The sequence below is a fragment of the Lithobates pipiens genome, unplaced genomic scaffold (assembly GCF_037356315.1).
Source record: "Lithobates pipiens isolate NorthernLeopardFrog02 unplaced genomic scaffold, aLitPip1_a1.2 Scaffold_18, whole genome shotgun sequence".
NCBI classification, from domain to species: Eukaryota; Metazoa; Chordata; class Amphibia; order Anura; family Ranidae; genus Lithobates; species Lithobates pipiens.
This window is the reverse complement of record NW_027507758.1, coordinates 117,072,807-117,089,499: the sequence shown is the minus strand read 5'-3', so window position 1 is coordinate 117,089,499 and position 16,693 is coordinate 117,072,807. Positions and strand designations below refer to the sequence as shown.

General features: G+C 45.4%; 1 protein-coding gene across 2 annotated transcripts in view; it reads left to right on the top strand.

The window, feature by feature from the left end:
- Positions 1-16,693, top strand: part of EFEMP1 (EGF-like fibulin extracellular matrix protein 1) — a 134,098-nt gene that overhangs the window by 103,740 nt on the left and 13,665 nt on the right. For both annotated transcript variants that reach the window (XM_077486043.1, XM_077486044.1), the window contains one exon: positions 12,011-12,137. In XM_077486043.1, coding sequence (XP_077342169.1) covers positions 12,011-12,137 — 127 coding nt within the window. The remainder of the gene's footprint in view (positions 1-12,010; positions 12,138-16,693) is intronic.

Genomic DNA, 16,693 nt, shown 5'->3' with positions numbered 1-16,693 from the left:
AGTGGTCTCTCTGTAGAGGTGGGGCACACAGCCTGCTAAGTTAGACCCATAGCTCTGCAATCAGCAAAGCTTCGATTCACTTCTGATTGCAGAGCTTTATCTCTGCCTCAGCAGAGGGCATGCCAGACTTGTACAGAGAGACCACAGTCTCACAAAGCAAGAATTGTTCTCTGGAGCAGGAGATGGAGATTTCTACTCAATTTCTGTCTTTTAAAAAAAAAAAGAAGGAACTATTAGGCGTAGTTCACACTAACCCACATGATAGAGCTCTGTCAGTGTGAGCTCCAGCAGGCACTGAACTGTTTACTTTAAATTGTTATTTGAATTGTCACATAGTTACACCCAGCGTTGTGGTGTGAACGACGAACATAGAAAACAATTGTTTTCCATGTGCCCTAGCAGTGAACTGCATTCATCCAGTGTGGAAACTCGCCGGTTGCCAAGCATAGTGTGAACGAGCCTTTCAACTTTGCAAAACTTTTGATCTGATGCACTTAGAACTTAAAGAAGAAGTCCAACCTGAGCTTGTTTGGCTGGGCCTCTTCTATGGGTCACAGAAGCGCGATTCGTTTTGCACTCCTGTGACCCAAGTCCGCTCTCTGCTGACATCACCAATATCAGTCCAGGCACTGTGTCATCCCGACTCCTGGAGACTGGATCCGCTAGGTGCCTGGACTGATAGCCGTCTCAGCGAGCCGCTGAGAGGCTAAGATGGCCGCTCCCACCCCTCCACAGCTCAGCGCTCCAGTGAATGTGGAGGAGCAGAGCAGGAGAGCTGTTGAATAACAGTCACCAGCTCTCCGCTCGGGGAGCCGAGAGAACCGAGCCATTGGCTGTGTTTGATGTCTCGGTTCTCAGCGCAAAGACGCCGGGGGACAGATGCAGCATCGGACTGATGCTGCATCCACCTAGGTAAGTATAAAACTGCAATAACCCCCAAACCCAAACTTCTCTTTTAATTAGCTAATTTAAACTTAAAGTTCAATTGCATTTTAACAGATGGAATGCATATTTATAAGGTACCTGGTAAATTTGATATTCCATTTAACATATGCTCATCTCCTTTATGAGGATCATTTAACATATGCACATCTCTTTTGCAAGGATCAGAGGCTGGAAATACATATTTTACCTGTACATATAAATATATATGTGCTGAATAAAAATAAAAAATACAAAAATACAAAAAAATAAAAATAAGAATAAAAAAATAAACTGAGAAATTCTTAGTGCTTGTCTCTTTAGGGCTTGCTTTTCAGCTTTCCTTATGAGTCCATCTCATCAATAATAATAGCAATACTTCTCAAGATGTGATCAATATATAACAGCACGTTATCTCTTTAATGACAATCCTCCTGTTATATAGCAGCCTTCAGTCTCTAGCATTCAATAGCATGCAAAAGATATAATGACGAACAATCATGCTTATCCTTTTAAAAACACTTTAATAACATATTTGTAAACTTTTACACTCACATTTGAACAAAAAACAAAGTGTATTTTTTTTTATCCTATGTTACCGTGTATCACACAGATCCACTGGCCGCCGGTTCTGCAGTCCCGACAGCTCTACACTCGTCAATGTATTCCTTGTATTCACAGCATCAGCCTCAGCCTTTCTGGTCCTGCCCCTACACCTTTCTTCACACCTTGTGACTTCTTCATTTGTTTGCAGAACAGCAAACATTATGGGGTGTTTGCGAGAAATTTGAGTGCCACGGAATGTCCCATAATGCACTGCATTGCTGTATGATGATTGCCCAAAGCATACACCTGACCTGCGCTCTGCTGAGAGAGCCATAATTGGCCAAGGGCAGGGTAACTTTGGCCAATAATGGCTCAGGGGGACTAAGTCCATGCCCCACACTATATAAGCCTGCATACATGGCAGCCATGTGTAGTGTTGTTGGCGTGGACAGAGAGATAGCTTGAGTTACATTAAGCAGGCAGGTTATTCAGTTAGTGGCAGTGTATAGACTATATAGTCAGAGTTTACTCGATATTTAGTCAGTGCAGGCATTATAATAATATATATATATATATATATATATATATATATATATATATATATACACATACATATACATACATACCTACACAGTCTCGTATATACTTTATACTTTTTTCCCCTGAAAATAGGGGACAAATCACGGGTGCGTGTTATACACCTAGAGCGTACCTCGGAGGGGAAGGAAGGGGACCAGTGTCACCGGAATTCACCAAGCCATCATCTCATCTCCTCTCCTCTCCTCTTCTCTCCACTCGGCTCTCACTCAGCTCTCACATCACACACACACACTCCACCTCCGGCATTGGACCAGTGTTCTGTCTATCACAGGAGCTGGGTAAAGAGCCGAGTAAACAGGAGATGGCGACTCTGTGATTTCCTGCATTGAGAGATGGTGAGGCTTAATCAGGCAACTGTATTGATGAGATGGGCGCAGATCAGGCTGCAGATGGGTGCAGATCAGGCTGCAGATGGCCACAGATCAGGCTGCACTGAAGCAGCAGATGGGCACAGATCAGGCTGCATTGAGGCTGCAGATGGGCACTAATCAGGCTGCATTGATGCTCACTGACCATTATTTTGTTTCAAAGTGGTTTATTTAAAAAAAAAAATCCTGAAACTTCCCTCTTAAGTCAGGGTGTATGTTATACGCCTGTCCGTGTTATACGCCGATAAATATATATATATATATATATATATATATATATATATATATATATATATATTCTGCATCCAGTGTAGCATACTACACTTCTAGTGGTGTACACAGTACACAATACAGTGTGTACAGTTTTTACTACACTTCTGGTGGTGTACACAGTACACAATACAGTGCAGCTGTAGTACAGTTTATAATACAGTGCAGGCGGTGTACACAGTATCTAACACAGTGTGTACAGTTTCTACTACACTTCTGGTGGTGTAAACAGTACACAATAAAGTGTGTACAGTTTTTACTACACTTCTGGTGGTGTACACAGTATCTAATATAGTGTGTACAGTTTCAAATACACTTCAGGTGATGTACACAGTATTTAATACAGTGTAGTGTGGTGTTGCAAAACAAAAAATACATCATGTCCAGAAGGACACCAAGGAGAGGCAGACACTCACAGGCCACTAAAAGAGTGCAAGCAGCCTCTGTGTCTACAGCCAACAGTGGTGGTCATGGACATGGTGCATCCTCTGCAGGTGGCTGTAGGGCACACTTGTCCTTTTTTCTGCTGCTGGCCTTGTTATTGAGCCACAGCATGCAGAAGAGTTGGTGGAGTGGATAACAAAGCCGTCCTTATCCTCCTCATCCTCTGTCACTCAGGCTCAGAGCAGTTTGCCTTCCAAAGCAGCTGCCAAAGTGGCCTATTCCACTGGCTCATTGTCCACAGTCACTCCTTCCGTAGCCTCACCATCATGCACAGAGGAGTCCCCAGAATTATTCAACCACAGTGTTGGGTACATGCTGCTGGAGGATGTGCAGCGATTTGAAGGCTCTGATGTTGGCATGAGGAAGGGTGTAATGTAAGCCTAGAGAGAGGGGGTGCCACAGAAGGACAAGAAACTGGCAGTCATGTTCCCCCAGCTGCAGCATACTGCAAAGTTTGCTCCAGTGATGAGGAGGGAGGGGATGATGAGGTCACTCACTGTACTTGGGTACCTGAGAGAAGAGAGGAGAAGGAGAAGGAGGCACAACTTCAATAAGGCAGGATGTCCTCTATGGGGCAGCTTAAGGTCAGCTACCCTATTGCATCACACTGCAGAGCTTCGCAGGTGCATGGCGCTGCTGACTCCCCGTTGACTTTTAAAAGTTCCTTGGTGTGGGTCTTTTTCGACACATGTGCAGCAGACTGCACCGTTGCTGTTTGCAACCTATGTCTGAAGTAGATCAAGCATGGCCAGAACAGTAGCCGCTTGGGCACCACATGTTTGACCAGACATATGATGACCTGCCATGCAGTCCATTGGCAAAAGCACTTGAAAGACCCACATCAAAGAAAAAGGCGCCCTTCTCCTTGCTCCCCATCTGGGATCTCCAACCCTACTATACCTCCAGTCCTCTCAAAACATGCACTGAGAGGAATGAAGTTATAGCAATAATTGTCTCAAATACTTGCAGCCAATCTGCTAGCAGTAAACCACCAATTGGTGATTTTAGCAGGCAAATTTCCCTACCCCAGTTGCTGAACCGTAAAAAGAAATTTGGTCTCAGCCATTCACATGCTCGGTGTCTAAATACTAGCTTGGCCAAATTGCTAGCACTGCAACTGCTGCCTTTTCAGCTGGTAGATGCTGCCCCCTTTCATGAATTTGTGGAATGTGCTGTACCTTAGTGGCATTTTCCAAAACTCCATTTCTTTTCATGGCAGTCTATTCCAGCTTTCTACCGGCATGTGGAAGGCAATGTTTTGGCATCATTGGACAAGGCTGTCAGCAGTATGGTTCATATTACCGCTGACTCATGGTCCAGTAGGCATAGGCAGGGACATTACCTTTCTTTCACATCACACTGGGTAACTCTGCTGGCAGCTTGGGAGGATGCAGGACAGGGTTTAGTGTTGTTGAAGCTTGTTCTGCCACCACGCCTCCAAAATGCTAGTGGTGATTCTGCCACAGCTCTCAACTCCACCCCTCCTCTTCTTCTTCCTCTATGGCCTCTTCTGCAGATTTGTCCTCTAAACCAGTGGTGCTCAATACACGTTCAAGGGGCTACGCAAGCAGTCAAGCTAAAAGATGCTATGCGGTGCTTCAGTTGGTCTGCCTAGAGGAGAGGAGCCACACTGGGGCAGAGATTCTGTCAGCTTTGCAGGGGCCGGCTCAGAGGTGGTTGACGCTATGCCAGCTTCAGCCAGAAATGGTTGTATTGCGTAAGTCTGTGGTAATTTCCGCAGGTCATTTAATGCCAGTGGTCGGCTGGCTGACTTTGAAAGGGAATGCAACCTGTTCACCAACCACTTCATTTGTGACATGCCCACCAGGTGGAACTCAACGTTGGCAATGCAGCTGCACACACAGCAGAGGGCCATTAATGAGTACAGCACCAGGACAGGGTCAGGGGAGCTTGGCTTCTTTTCACCATGCCAGTGGCTACTGATCAAGGATGCATGCACTGTCCTGTCACCATTTGAGGAGGCCACAAGGATGGCGAGCAGCGACAATGCATACATCAGTGACACTGTCCCTCTAGTTTTCCTGCTGGAGCACACACTTCTTGGAATCATGGACAGGGCACTTGAGGCAGAACAGCAGGAGGAAGAGGTGGAGGACTTCCTTTCCTCTCAAGGCCCCCTTTATCCAGATAGCATTCCTGCGGGCCCACCAAACACACAGGAAGAAGAGGAGGTGGAGGAGGATTGTCTCAGCATGGATGTAGAGGATAACACTCAGCAGCAGTCTTCAAGGGATGGTTTTCAGTCCCTAGAAACCCAAGGAGTTGTACGTGACTGGGAGGAGGTAGTTATGGATCATGTAATCCTTAGTGACCCAGAGGACTCAGAATCGAATGCCTCGCAAGCTTACACTGCATGGCCTTCCCGATTTTGCAAAGCCTGCAAAAAGACCCTAGGATTCATGGTATCAAGGAGAGGGATCATTACTGGTTGGCAACCCTTCATGATCCATGTTACAAGGGTAAGGTTGCAGAACTCATCCTGCCTTCGCAGAGGGCGCATAGCATGAAAGATCTTCAGGAGGCCTTGAAGAAAGGTTTGTGTAATGCATTTCAAGACCCTGGGAGGTTACCATTTCCTGGTGCTGGACAACGTGTTGCTGAGGCTTCATTCAGTCAGAGGAAGAGCTGTGGAGAAGGTGGCTGGCTGACCGATGCCTTTAAACAATTTTTCAGTCCTCAGTGCCAAGTTATGATTGTTTCAAGCAACCATCACCAACGTCTGCATTATTTGGTGCAGGAATATCTATGGGCAACAGCAGACGTGGAGACCTTTCCAACAGAGCATTTACTGGGTTACTGGGTCTTGAGGATGGACCACTGGCCAGAACTGGCTCAATATGCAATTGAGCTACTGGCCTGTCCTGCATTCAGCGTGCTTTCTTAACGCAAATTCAGTTCTGCTGGAGGGTTTGTAACGGATAAAAGAGTGTGCCTGTCCACACACTCTGTTGATAGGCTCACATTCATCAAAATGAATCAGTCTTGGATCAGCAGCTATCAAGTACCTGATGCTGATGTAACTGATTGAATTTGCTATAGATATGGGATCCCTTGAAGACTGCCTATGCTGACTATCCTATTCCTCCTCAATCTTGATGATGCTAGCTTCCAACAATATTTTTGGTTTAGGGCACCACCACCACCACCCAAGTTCCAATTTTTATGCCTCTGTTTAACAGGGGCATGTCATTACTTTTTTTTACATAATATTTCACAGCAGGGCCCATTCCTGCAGCCAACAAGTGTATCTGTGAGAGGTTACAGTGTTGTGGCACCACCACCACCACCCAAGGCCCAATTTTTCTGCCCCTGTTTAACAGTAATTAAAATGTTTGATATAATATTTCAATGCAGGGCCTGTTCCTGCACCCAACAAGACTATCTGTGAGGGATTACAGTGTTGTGACACCACCACCACCAAAGATCCAATTTCTCTGTCCCTGTTTAACAGGGGCATGTAATTAAAATTTTTGATATAATATTTCACAGCAGGGCCCATTTCTGTGCCCAACAAGAGTATCTGTGAGGGCTTACAGAGTTCTGGTGCCACCAAAACCGAAGTCCCAATTTTTCTGCCACTGTTGAACATGGGCACATAATTACAAAATTACAATTTTTGATCTAATATTTCACAGCAGGGCCCATTCCTGCGCCCAACAAGAGTATCTGTGAGGGGTTACAGTGTTGTGGCACCACCACCATCCAAGGCCCAATTTTTCAAGTACTGTTTCAGCAGATTTCAGTCCGTGAACAAAGTGATCTATTGGCTCTCATAGCTTGACAGGTCTTTTTTTGTTTGATGGTACATGAGAGCTGCCAAAATGTGGATGGATTCCACTTTTCTTTACATCAAGGGGATGTTGACAGAGACCATATGATCAATCATCTGGTCCAAGGGGTGGTTGCTGGGGTGTCACCATGTTTATGACCAAGTCCCAGATACAGTTTTCTATCAGCGTTAATATTTTTGAATACCTGCAGAGTACAGTTGACTATCCAGCATATTATTGTCCAGTGTGAAATTTGCTTCACAATGGATATAGCTATGACAAGTCTCTGATATTTATTTCTCATAGGAGGGGTATGTAGGCCTAATCCACTCTGGTACCTCCTAGCATATGGGGTGTTTGAGTTCAAAATGCTACCCAATAACTGATGAAGGTGGATATGCCTTTAATCTAGCTGTGTTATTATTATTTTACGAGTTATGACATATACTGAAGTTTTAGTCTTGGCTGTCAGTCAGTCTATCAGGGATGTGGCTTGCTATGGAATTTATGATAGGGGGGAAAGCAGCAGATATCTGTTAAAACTCCAGTCAATCAAGCTGGGCAAGCCAGACATTTTTTTTAGGGTTTTCAGATGGAAATGTAGATTCAGGTAATAGGCACGAGAGGGTCTGGATTTTTCCTCTCAAGGATCTGATGAGAAAGTTCTGGTATGGCTAACAGTTGTGTATTGCATGAACTGGAGGAGAAGGGAAGGGGAAGGTCACTGCAGCTGGGTCTCTGGTTAAACACAGAAAACATAATTACAAATAAAATGTAATGGCTGTATTTTGAACAACATGGCTGCCATACAGCCTGTCGTTTGCCCAGTACGCATAACCATTACAGGTTGAACTATATTACTACACAGAAATATCCCTAGCAAATTTGTATTTCATTAAACTACATCACACTTGTGGTCTAACCTATTAAAACTATTCACTGCATCACCAAACTGACTTATTGACATTGACTTAAAAACACAAGAACAGAGAGAACTCTAGTGATATATCCATTCTGATCCTTGCCTCTTAGAAGGCCTATTTACATATCTCTTTCTGTGCCCCATCTCTACCCCTCCTGTCTATTTTTTTTCCCACCACTCTCCAGGCTATTCCCTACCCAGGACATCATGCCTAATATCACCTTCACTTTCTACAATGTGAAGGGCTTAAATAGTCCAGAGATTTTCCCTAGAGTTTTGGGTGAGCTATGATGTCTTAAATCTCAAGTAATTTTCCTCCAGGAGACACACTTCCGAAAAGACAACATTTAAGAAGCATGTTCCTTGGGTGGAACATCAGGTCATTTCAGATGACGAGGGCATCTCCTCATAGTTAAAGGCCTATTGTGTGGGCAAAAAGTAGCTTTTGTAAACCTGTATATACCAAAAGAGGACTAGGTTCCTTACCTAGAGGCCTGTATTTCCAAGCTTGACCAACATACAGAAGCATCCTCATAGTGGCTGGAGACTGTAATCTAGCCTTGGATCCCCTGCTGGATGTCTCTGAGGAGGCCTTTTATTTATCTTTTTCCAGACTATGGAGGTTTAGAACACTATTTCAACATCATCAACTTATAGATAGCTGAAGGGCTCTTTATGCTCATGACAGAGATTACACTCTCTACTCACCTACTCATAAGACGTACACAAGAATTGTTTACCTATTTTTTACACAGAGTGCTCTTCCTGTTCTTTCTTCATCCACTATTCCTGGAACGAGTCCACAAACAGTCTAAAGCCCAACAAGTCAGACAGTGAACAGCTATAAACTTTAAGAGTTAAATTAAACTCTCCCCTCATTAATAAGGCTAAGGTTTGGGGCAGGAGAGCGTTCTAGGAATTTGGAAAGTAGAATGTTTGTGAATGCCTTAAGAGTGACTAGAGTGAGAAACTATATTACACAGGTGAAGACTTAGGAGAACATTGCGGTATCCTTGTCCCCAGCAATTGCCAGGGCTTTTAGGGATTATTAAACCTCCTTCTACAATCTAGGAGGACCGAATTCTACTCCTGCTGAGAAAGATAAATGGGAGGCATCCAGGCAATATATACAGACCACCAGGATGCCTACATTATCCTCTGAAGCAGTGTCCTTCTTAGAAGCCCTGTTAAAGAGGAAGTAAACCCTGATGGGTTTACTTCCTCTTTGATTCCCTGCAAAGGTAAAGCATAATGGACTACTATGCATCGCATAGTAGTCCATTATGTGTCACTTACCTGACACGGGAGCCAGCAAAGTCACCGCTATCCCCTGTAGTCCGCAGCATCCATCTTCTCGGTGGGTCTCGCTGCTCCACCACTGTCATTCGGCGAAGCCGCGATGACGTCACACCCGCGCATGCGCACGGGATCCGCCACTTGAGGCACATCGCCGCTGACAGTGGCGCGCTCAGTGTAGGTTTAGGAGATATTTCGTGGACCTACAGGTAAGCCTTAATCTAGGCTTACCTGTAGGTCAAAGTTGGTTGTAAGGGTTTACAACCACTTTAAACACTAATGAATTTCTTGCAGCCCTGTCAGCCATGCAGCCTGGTAAGGTTTACTCTTCGGTATTATAAAACTTTCTCAGACAAACTGGCTCACAGATTTACTGCGACCTTTAACTCTCTTAGCCCTTGTACACACGGTTGGAGATTCCGACAACTAAATCCGTAGGATTTTGTCCGAAACTGTTGCATACACACGGTCGGACAAAGTTGTCGGAAAATCCGACGTGATGACGTTATTTAGTTACGACGGGACTATGTTCGCGCTAGTAGCCAATAGCTTTGGTGTAGGAATTTGATCTGAGCATGCGTGGCACTTTGTCCGATCGGAATTCTCTGCACATGATCGGAGTATGTCCGATCAGAGCATTTTGTCGGAAAATTTTACCAACAAGTTGGAAAACTTGGTCCGTCGGAAGAGTCCGATGCAGACCACACACAGTCGGAATATCCGACAAAACGGTCCGATCAGACACATTCCGTCTGAATCTCCGACCGTGTGTACAAAGGCTTAGAGATTTCCAGGCCTTTTCGAGAGGTAACTTTGCAGGCCCACATCTCGGTCCTCCCAGAGGATGGGAAGGACCCTACCCTCTGTTATAGCTACTGTCCTATTTCACTATTCAATGTGGATTTAAAATCGTTATGAAGTTATTGGCTTCCAGTCTTCCAAGTTTGATACATCCCGATCAATGAGGAATGATTGCCGATAGGGAATAACAAGACAATACATAACGGGTTCCGAATGCTATTCATTACTCCCAAACACATCACGTGCCTGTGGTGCTTTGCTGAATATATTTTTAAAACTCAATTTAATGGTCAGTTTAAATCAACCAAATACACTCCAGGTACATCAGAACAAAAGGTGTTCAGTGTTCAATGTCCTGCAGTTTGTTTTCTTTCTAAAGCAACCACAACCACAACTTGAGAAGGAAATTGTATCCCCTGCAGCAACTATAGAGTGTGATCCTTGCGCTCTGTGTGGAAGCAGTGATCTCAGTTCAGGCTCAGACCTATAGCTCCACAAATAGCAATATGATTGGAGAGCTCTGACTCAGCAGGCGGCGTGTCAAACTTCTGCAAAGAGACCACTGCCACCGCACAGAGAGCGAGAACCCCACTTTGCAGCTTTCCCACTCAAGTTGTGGCTGATTAAAGAAAAAAATGCACACATTTTGTTTTGATGCACGTGGAATATATTTTAAACTGAAATTTCAATTAGGTTTAATTACTGCTTCCATATCATTGTTTGTACTCTGATGCAAAGTCATGCAGTTAGCTTATCACAGTATGTGTTAATTAATACATGAATATGAGTTGTTTTATAATAAAGTTTTAATTTAATAAACATGTTGAACATACAAAATGAATTGGATACAGCCGTGCTTTGACAACATGGAGAATAGGTCAGTTTCCAGCATTAAATTATTGCTGCATTTGTTAAGAGTTTACTTGTCGGAAATATTTTGGTAGTGATATTGTATGTGACGGTGTGGAAAAATGAGAGGAATAAATAAAAAATTAAAAATTCTGATTCTGTTTGTAAAGCTGCTTGACCTCCGGAAGATTTTACCACCTTCATGACCAGGGCATTTTTTGCTATTCGGCGCTGCGCTGCTTTTACTGGTAATGCAAAACTGTATGCAAATTTAATTTTTATCATTTTTTTCCCACAAATAGAGCTTTCTTTTGGTGGTATTTGATTGCCACTGTTTTTTTTTTTTTTTTTTTGCAGTTGAAAAACCCCAAATGTTTTACTTTCTGCTATAAAACATATCCTAATAAAAAAAAAATGTCTTCATTAATTTAGTTCAAAATATACTCTGCTACATGTCTTTGGTAAAAAAAAAAAAAAAAAATCTCAATTATGTGTATATTTAGTTTGTGTGAAAGTTACAGTATAGCATCTGGTATAGATCCTGGAATTTTTATTTATTTTATACTAGTAATGGTAATGGTTAGCAATTTATAGTGGCACTGTAAGTGCGGTGGGCAATCTGACACTAGCTGATGCTGGCTTGGGGTGCACTAACTGACAGTGATATCAATAGTGACACTAATACAGCGATCAATGCTAATACTATACACTGTCACTGTACTAATGACACTGGCTGGTAAGAGGTTAACATCTAGGGCAATTAAGGGGTTAAATTTGTACCGAATAATGTGTAATGTGTGTATTATGTGCTACTTTTACTAAGCGATCTTGCTGGGAGGTTTCTTCAGGGATTAAATAAACAGCAAAATCTCCTGTCACAGAGCTTCCTTTCCTGAGTGACAGAGCCAATCAGTGGGTCCCAACAATCAATCATTGGCTGATCGGCTTGTGCTGTAACAAATCACAGCACAGCTAGGGTAATGCGGGTGCCCCCCCCCCCCCATCCCAGAAACGTTGATCATGTACCAGATACATGATCCAGCATTGAGCGACAAGCAGTTAAAGATTACTATCCTTATCCTATTACTATTACTAGTTAATAATACTATTATTAATAGTAATCATACATTTCATTTTAAATTCCCATAAATAATACTAAAGGATAATACTATGTAATGAGATAATGTTTAAAATATTTTCAGACATAAATGAATGTGAAAGCAACACTCATGATTGTGGTGAAGAAGGCATGTGTTGGAACTACTTTGGTGGATTCAGGTGTTACCCAGCAAACCCTTGCCAAGAGCCTTATGTACGCATGTCAGATAAGTAAGTAGAATTGCATATTAAATGTACCGGTTATGTGACTTAGAAATATAGAAATATATACTCAACCAATGAACTTTTCCAATTTTACTTGCTTTTGGTCTGTTAAATATGCAATTGAAAGTGTTTTGTTATATCAGTTCAATAAGTTCAGAAAATACCTGGTGAACCTGCCAGAGACCCAGCAATAACTTCCTATGCTCTCTGCTATTTCTGATTGTGATCAGTGACTGCTATCCCCAGTTCTATCTGTGGACTTCAAAACACCCCATTTAATGAAGAAGTGTTTTGTAGCCTTGTTCTAGGGTGACAGTGCTGCTTCTCCATAGATACATTGAGTAAACGTTGCCATCTCTGGACTAGGGTTGCCACCTTTTCTTCAAGCGAAACTCGAACACTTTAGTGGCACGCTATAGGATTGCAAGAGACCTGGGACACATTTGATTTACCCTAGGAGAGTAGTAATGAGGCGCGCATGCATGCTGCAGTGAACAGTGGCTGTGGCCAAATTGTGTTAACAGTGGAGAGGGAGGGACTTAAAGGGACATGGTTAAATAAAACAAAAGCATTTGGGTGCACATAAAATATGATTAGATTAATGAAAGAAATGTCACAGTTAAAATATGTGTAGCACTAACCCCCGAAGGAGCTGCTGGTTATTTTTGGGCTTACCGCTACCCTCCGTTGCACGTCTAGGGGATGTCCCATGGTAGATGGCCCAGTAACTTGAGACTGACAATAGATCCACTTTAATGGATTTTATTTGCAAAACTCAGACAACTGAACAGTCTTTAAACTTGGGATCAGAGGGTTGGAAAAGAAGTTCAGGTACTCTTATGCCGCGTACACACGGGCGGACTGTATGGCCTACTTAGTCCGCCGAAACACATTTCAGCGGACAGTCCGCTCGTGTGTGGGCTTCAGCGGACTTTTTCAGCGTGCAGTCCGGCGTACTAAGTATTTCAGATTTTTCAAAATATTGTCCGTCGTACTCGCATTTCGGCGGACAATCCGCCCGTGTGTATGCCAGTCCGCCGTACTTTTGAAATGAGCGGACTTTTCCCGCCCGGAGAAAAGTCCGCTCATTTCGAGCGGGTATCCAGGTAGGCGGGGCCCCCGAAGGAGACGTCGCTGGCCCCACCGCCTGGTATGTACTTAAAGGGGAACCCCAACCCCGAAAAAAATCGGCGTGGGGGTCCCGCACTGCGCAGCCACTTATATAGGGACAAGGGGCGGTGTCACATGGCTTTATGTCACATGGGTTGGTGTCACATGGTGACCCCGCCCCCTTACGATGTCATAGTCCCCATGTGACATCAACCCATGTGACCAACCCATGTGACATAAAGCCATGTGACACCGCCCCTTGTCCCTATATAAGTGGCCGCGCAGTGCGTCCCTGGCATTCCGGCCGGAGAGATCGTCGAGGCAACATCTCCTGGAGAAGAAGAAGAAGAAGAAGAACGGAAGGCGGCGGCGGCGGTGACAGAAGACCGGGCCACCGCCTGTAAAAGAGCTATAAGAAGGCGCGGTGGCCCGGCAGAAGAACCGAAGAGGGGGACAAGACCCCCGAAGTTGGGAGAAGAGGTCGGCGGCGAGGAAGAAAGCCGGACTCCTCCGCTAGCAAAAGAGATACAAAGGGAATAGCGGAGGAGTCCGGCGAGAAGACCCCCGAAAAAGGAAGACCCCCGGAGCTGTGCAATAAAGTATTTTATCTCGTGTGTTGTGTTTTTTTTTGTACTTTTATTTTACAGGTGAATGGGTAGGGGTACATTGTACCTCATACTCATTCACATAGGGTGGGGGGGCGGTATCCGGGGGCCCCCTTATTAAAGGGGGCTCCCGGATTCCGATAAGCCCCCCGCCCGCAGACCCCGACAACCAACGGCCAGGGTTGTTGGGAAGAGGCCCTTGTCCTCATCAACATGGGGACAAGGTGCTTTGGGGTGGGGGGGCCGCGCGGCCCCCCCTTCCCCAAGGCACCCCCCCATGTTGAGGGCACGCGGCCTGGTACGGTTTAGGAGGGGGGGGCGCTCGCTCGCCCCCCTTTCCTGGCCGGCCGGGTAGCGTGCTCGGACAAGGGTCTGTTGTGGACTTGGGGGGGACCCCCAAGCCGATTTCTTTCAGCGTTGGGGTTCCCCTTTAAGTCCATACCGGGCGGCGGGGTCAGCGACGTCTCCTTCGCGGGCCCCGCCTACCTGGAGACGCGCTCGAAATGAGCGGACTTTCCTCCGCGTGTGTGGGCGAGTCTGTTCATTTCAAAAGTAGGGCGGATAGTATGGCGGACTTAGTACGCCGTATTAGTCCGCTCAAAAAGTGGTGTGTGTGGTCAAGTCCGTTCATTCGAAAGTATGACGGACTGTCCGTCGGATTGTATGACGGACTAAGTAGGCCATACAGTCCGCCCGTGTGTACGCGGCTTTAGTGTCAAAGTCAAAAACATTGAAGAATGTGCTTACTTTGACTCCATCCAGAGAATAGCCATTCACAGCTGTATGATCACTCAGGTTGGACAGTCCCTCTCTCACAAGGCCTAGGAGCCAACTTGGTGCTTACTCAGGAACAAGTCTCTGCCACAGACATTGTTGTAGAAATGTACAAGATAATGTCTCTGCCACAGACGTTGTTGCAAAACCCGTAGGAAAACTAAGCTTGAGAACACTTGTAGGATACCTGGATCTTTCAGCCTGCTTGGCGGTATCCACAAGACCTGATTCTCTCGGTTACTTCAGCCCTTCCAGGCTCTTGCTAAGAAAACCAACCTGTAATTGGTGTTCTTCTGAAGAGCCCTCCCCTGGAATGCTTGAAGTACACTGGGTCTCTCCCGAACCGGAGACGGCACCCAACCACCTTAGAATCCTCCTTTAGTTTCCTTGCCTCGGGCTAGCCAGCCCCGAGACATTAAAGTCGGGTGGATCCGCACCCTGGGCCATAGCCTTCCTGGGGGCTGGTCAGGAGGACCAGGACCATGTAGTCAGCACATAATACTGAACCGGAAACCCTGAACCACGTGACGTCCGCATCTTAAGTACCCTCTCCTAGAAAGCACAGCGAGAGTGCCCCTCCCACTGGGCGGGCTCAGAGAGAGTAACTTAAGCACATGACCAGACCATAGTTCCATGCCTGCCAGAAGAGACAGTGCCCCCTGTGGCCAGGCTGAACATCTTACAGTTCAGTTAGACTGATGCTGAGGCCCAATTTAGATAATTAGACCCAAACCAAACTGCAGTTTAGGCAACTTTAACTTTAGAAAAACCGTATAGCGCGTGCTCTTCAGGAGCCGCTGCTACATATGAACTTAGCCAACCTTAAAAGTGGACACTGTCAGTTAGTAGGGCAGCGGACGGTGTTAGCAGGGCAGGGGCCGGTGTCAGCAGAGCAAGGGATGGTGTCAGCGGGACAGCAAACAATGTTAGCAAGGCAGGGGACGGTGTCAGCAGGGCAGCGGACGGTGTCAGCAGGGCAAGGGGCGATGTCAGGGGGCAGCGGACGGTATCAGCAGGGCAGGGGACGGTGTCAGCAGGGCAGGGGACGGTGTCAGCAGGGCAGCGGACGGTGTCAGCAGGGCAGGGGACGGAGTCAGCAGGGCAGTGGACAGTGTCAGCAGGGCAGCGTACCTCAATCCAAAAACTGAATCAGCTCTACTGAACCCATCCCCATGCAAACTGTTCACAAAGCAACACTGTGCATTCTACAACCCTTTAAAGCACCTTTTAATTACCAAAAAAAGCCAAAAAAAAATCAAAGCAATCCACAGGCACCCCACAAATAGAGAAGAGAGAAGATATCAGATAAAGGCTACTGAGTGAGCACAGGACAACATAGTAGTATGTAGTATGTACTGTAGTTATGCAAGGATGGGACTGCAGGGGGATCTAGACTGCGATCTTTAATCAGCAGCCATGTTCTGGAAAGACCAGCATGACAAAGTCCCATACTGTAGAGTAAGCACAGACTTAATGGGATGAAAGGAAGGGCCCTCAGCTCTGCACTTACTCAGTGGTCAATGTTGGTGTCCCCTGCTCGCACAGCAAGCTCTGTGTCTGTGCCTGAGCCACCCACCCTGCAATGTGTTACACCACACTGCAAAACTTAAACAGCATCGGAGACTCGGCCAGAGTGCTGGACAGTGCAGGCAGGGGAGGGAGACACCTGCATCCTAAGCTTTGTTTGGACTCTGTGTCTGGGGCTCAGCGAACTGAATCCAGGACATGTGATTCAAAACCCATACTGTACGGGTAAATACCAGATGGATGGCAACTCAGCCACAGCATCTAAAGACTGGTAAAGGACTGCAATATATATGTAGCACACTACTCCCTTGGGAGCTGCAAAGTTTTTCATTACCTTTCTGCTAACAGTTCCGTTCTTCCCATGCAAAGGTCCACAAACAGCAGACAGTCTTTATCTTTTAAAAGAATGGACGTTACATTAGTGTAGAAGATATGAGTTGCCTCTAATAAATCTGGTTCCTGACTCTGATACTGCGTACTTCCCTTTTATGAATGGATCAGCATCACTCTAAATAATACTGTGGGTTGTAGATTTCAAAGTCCCAA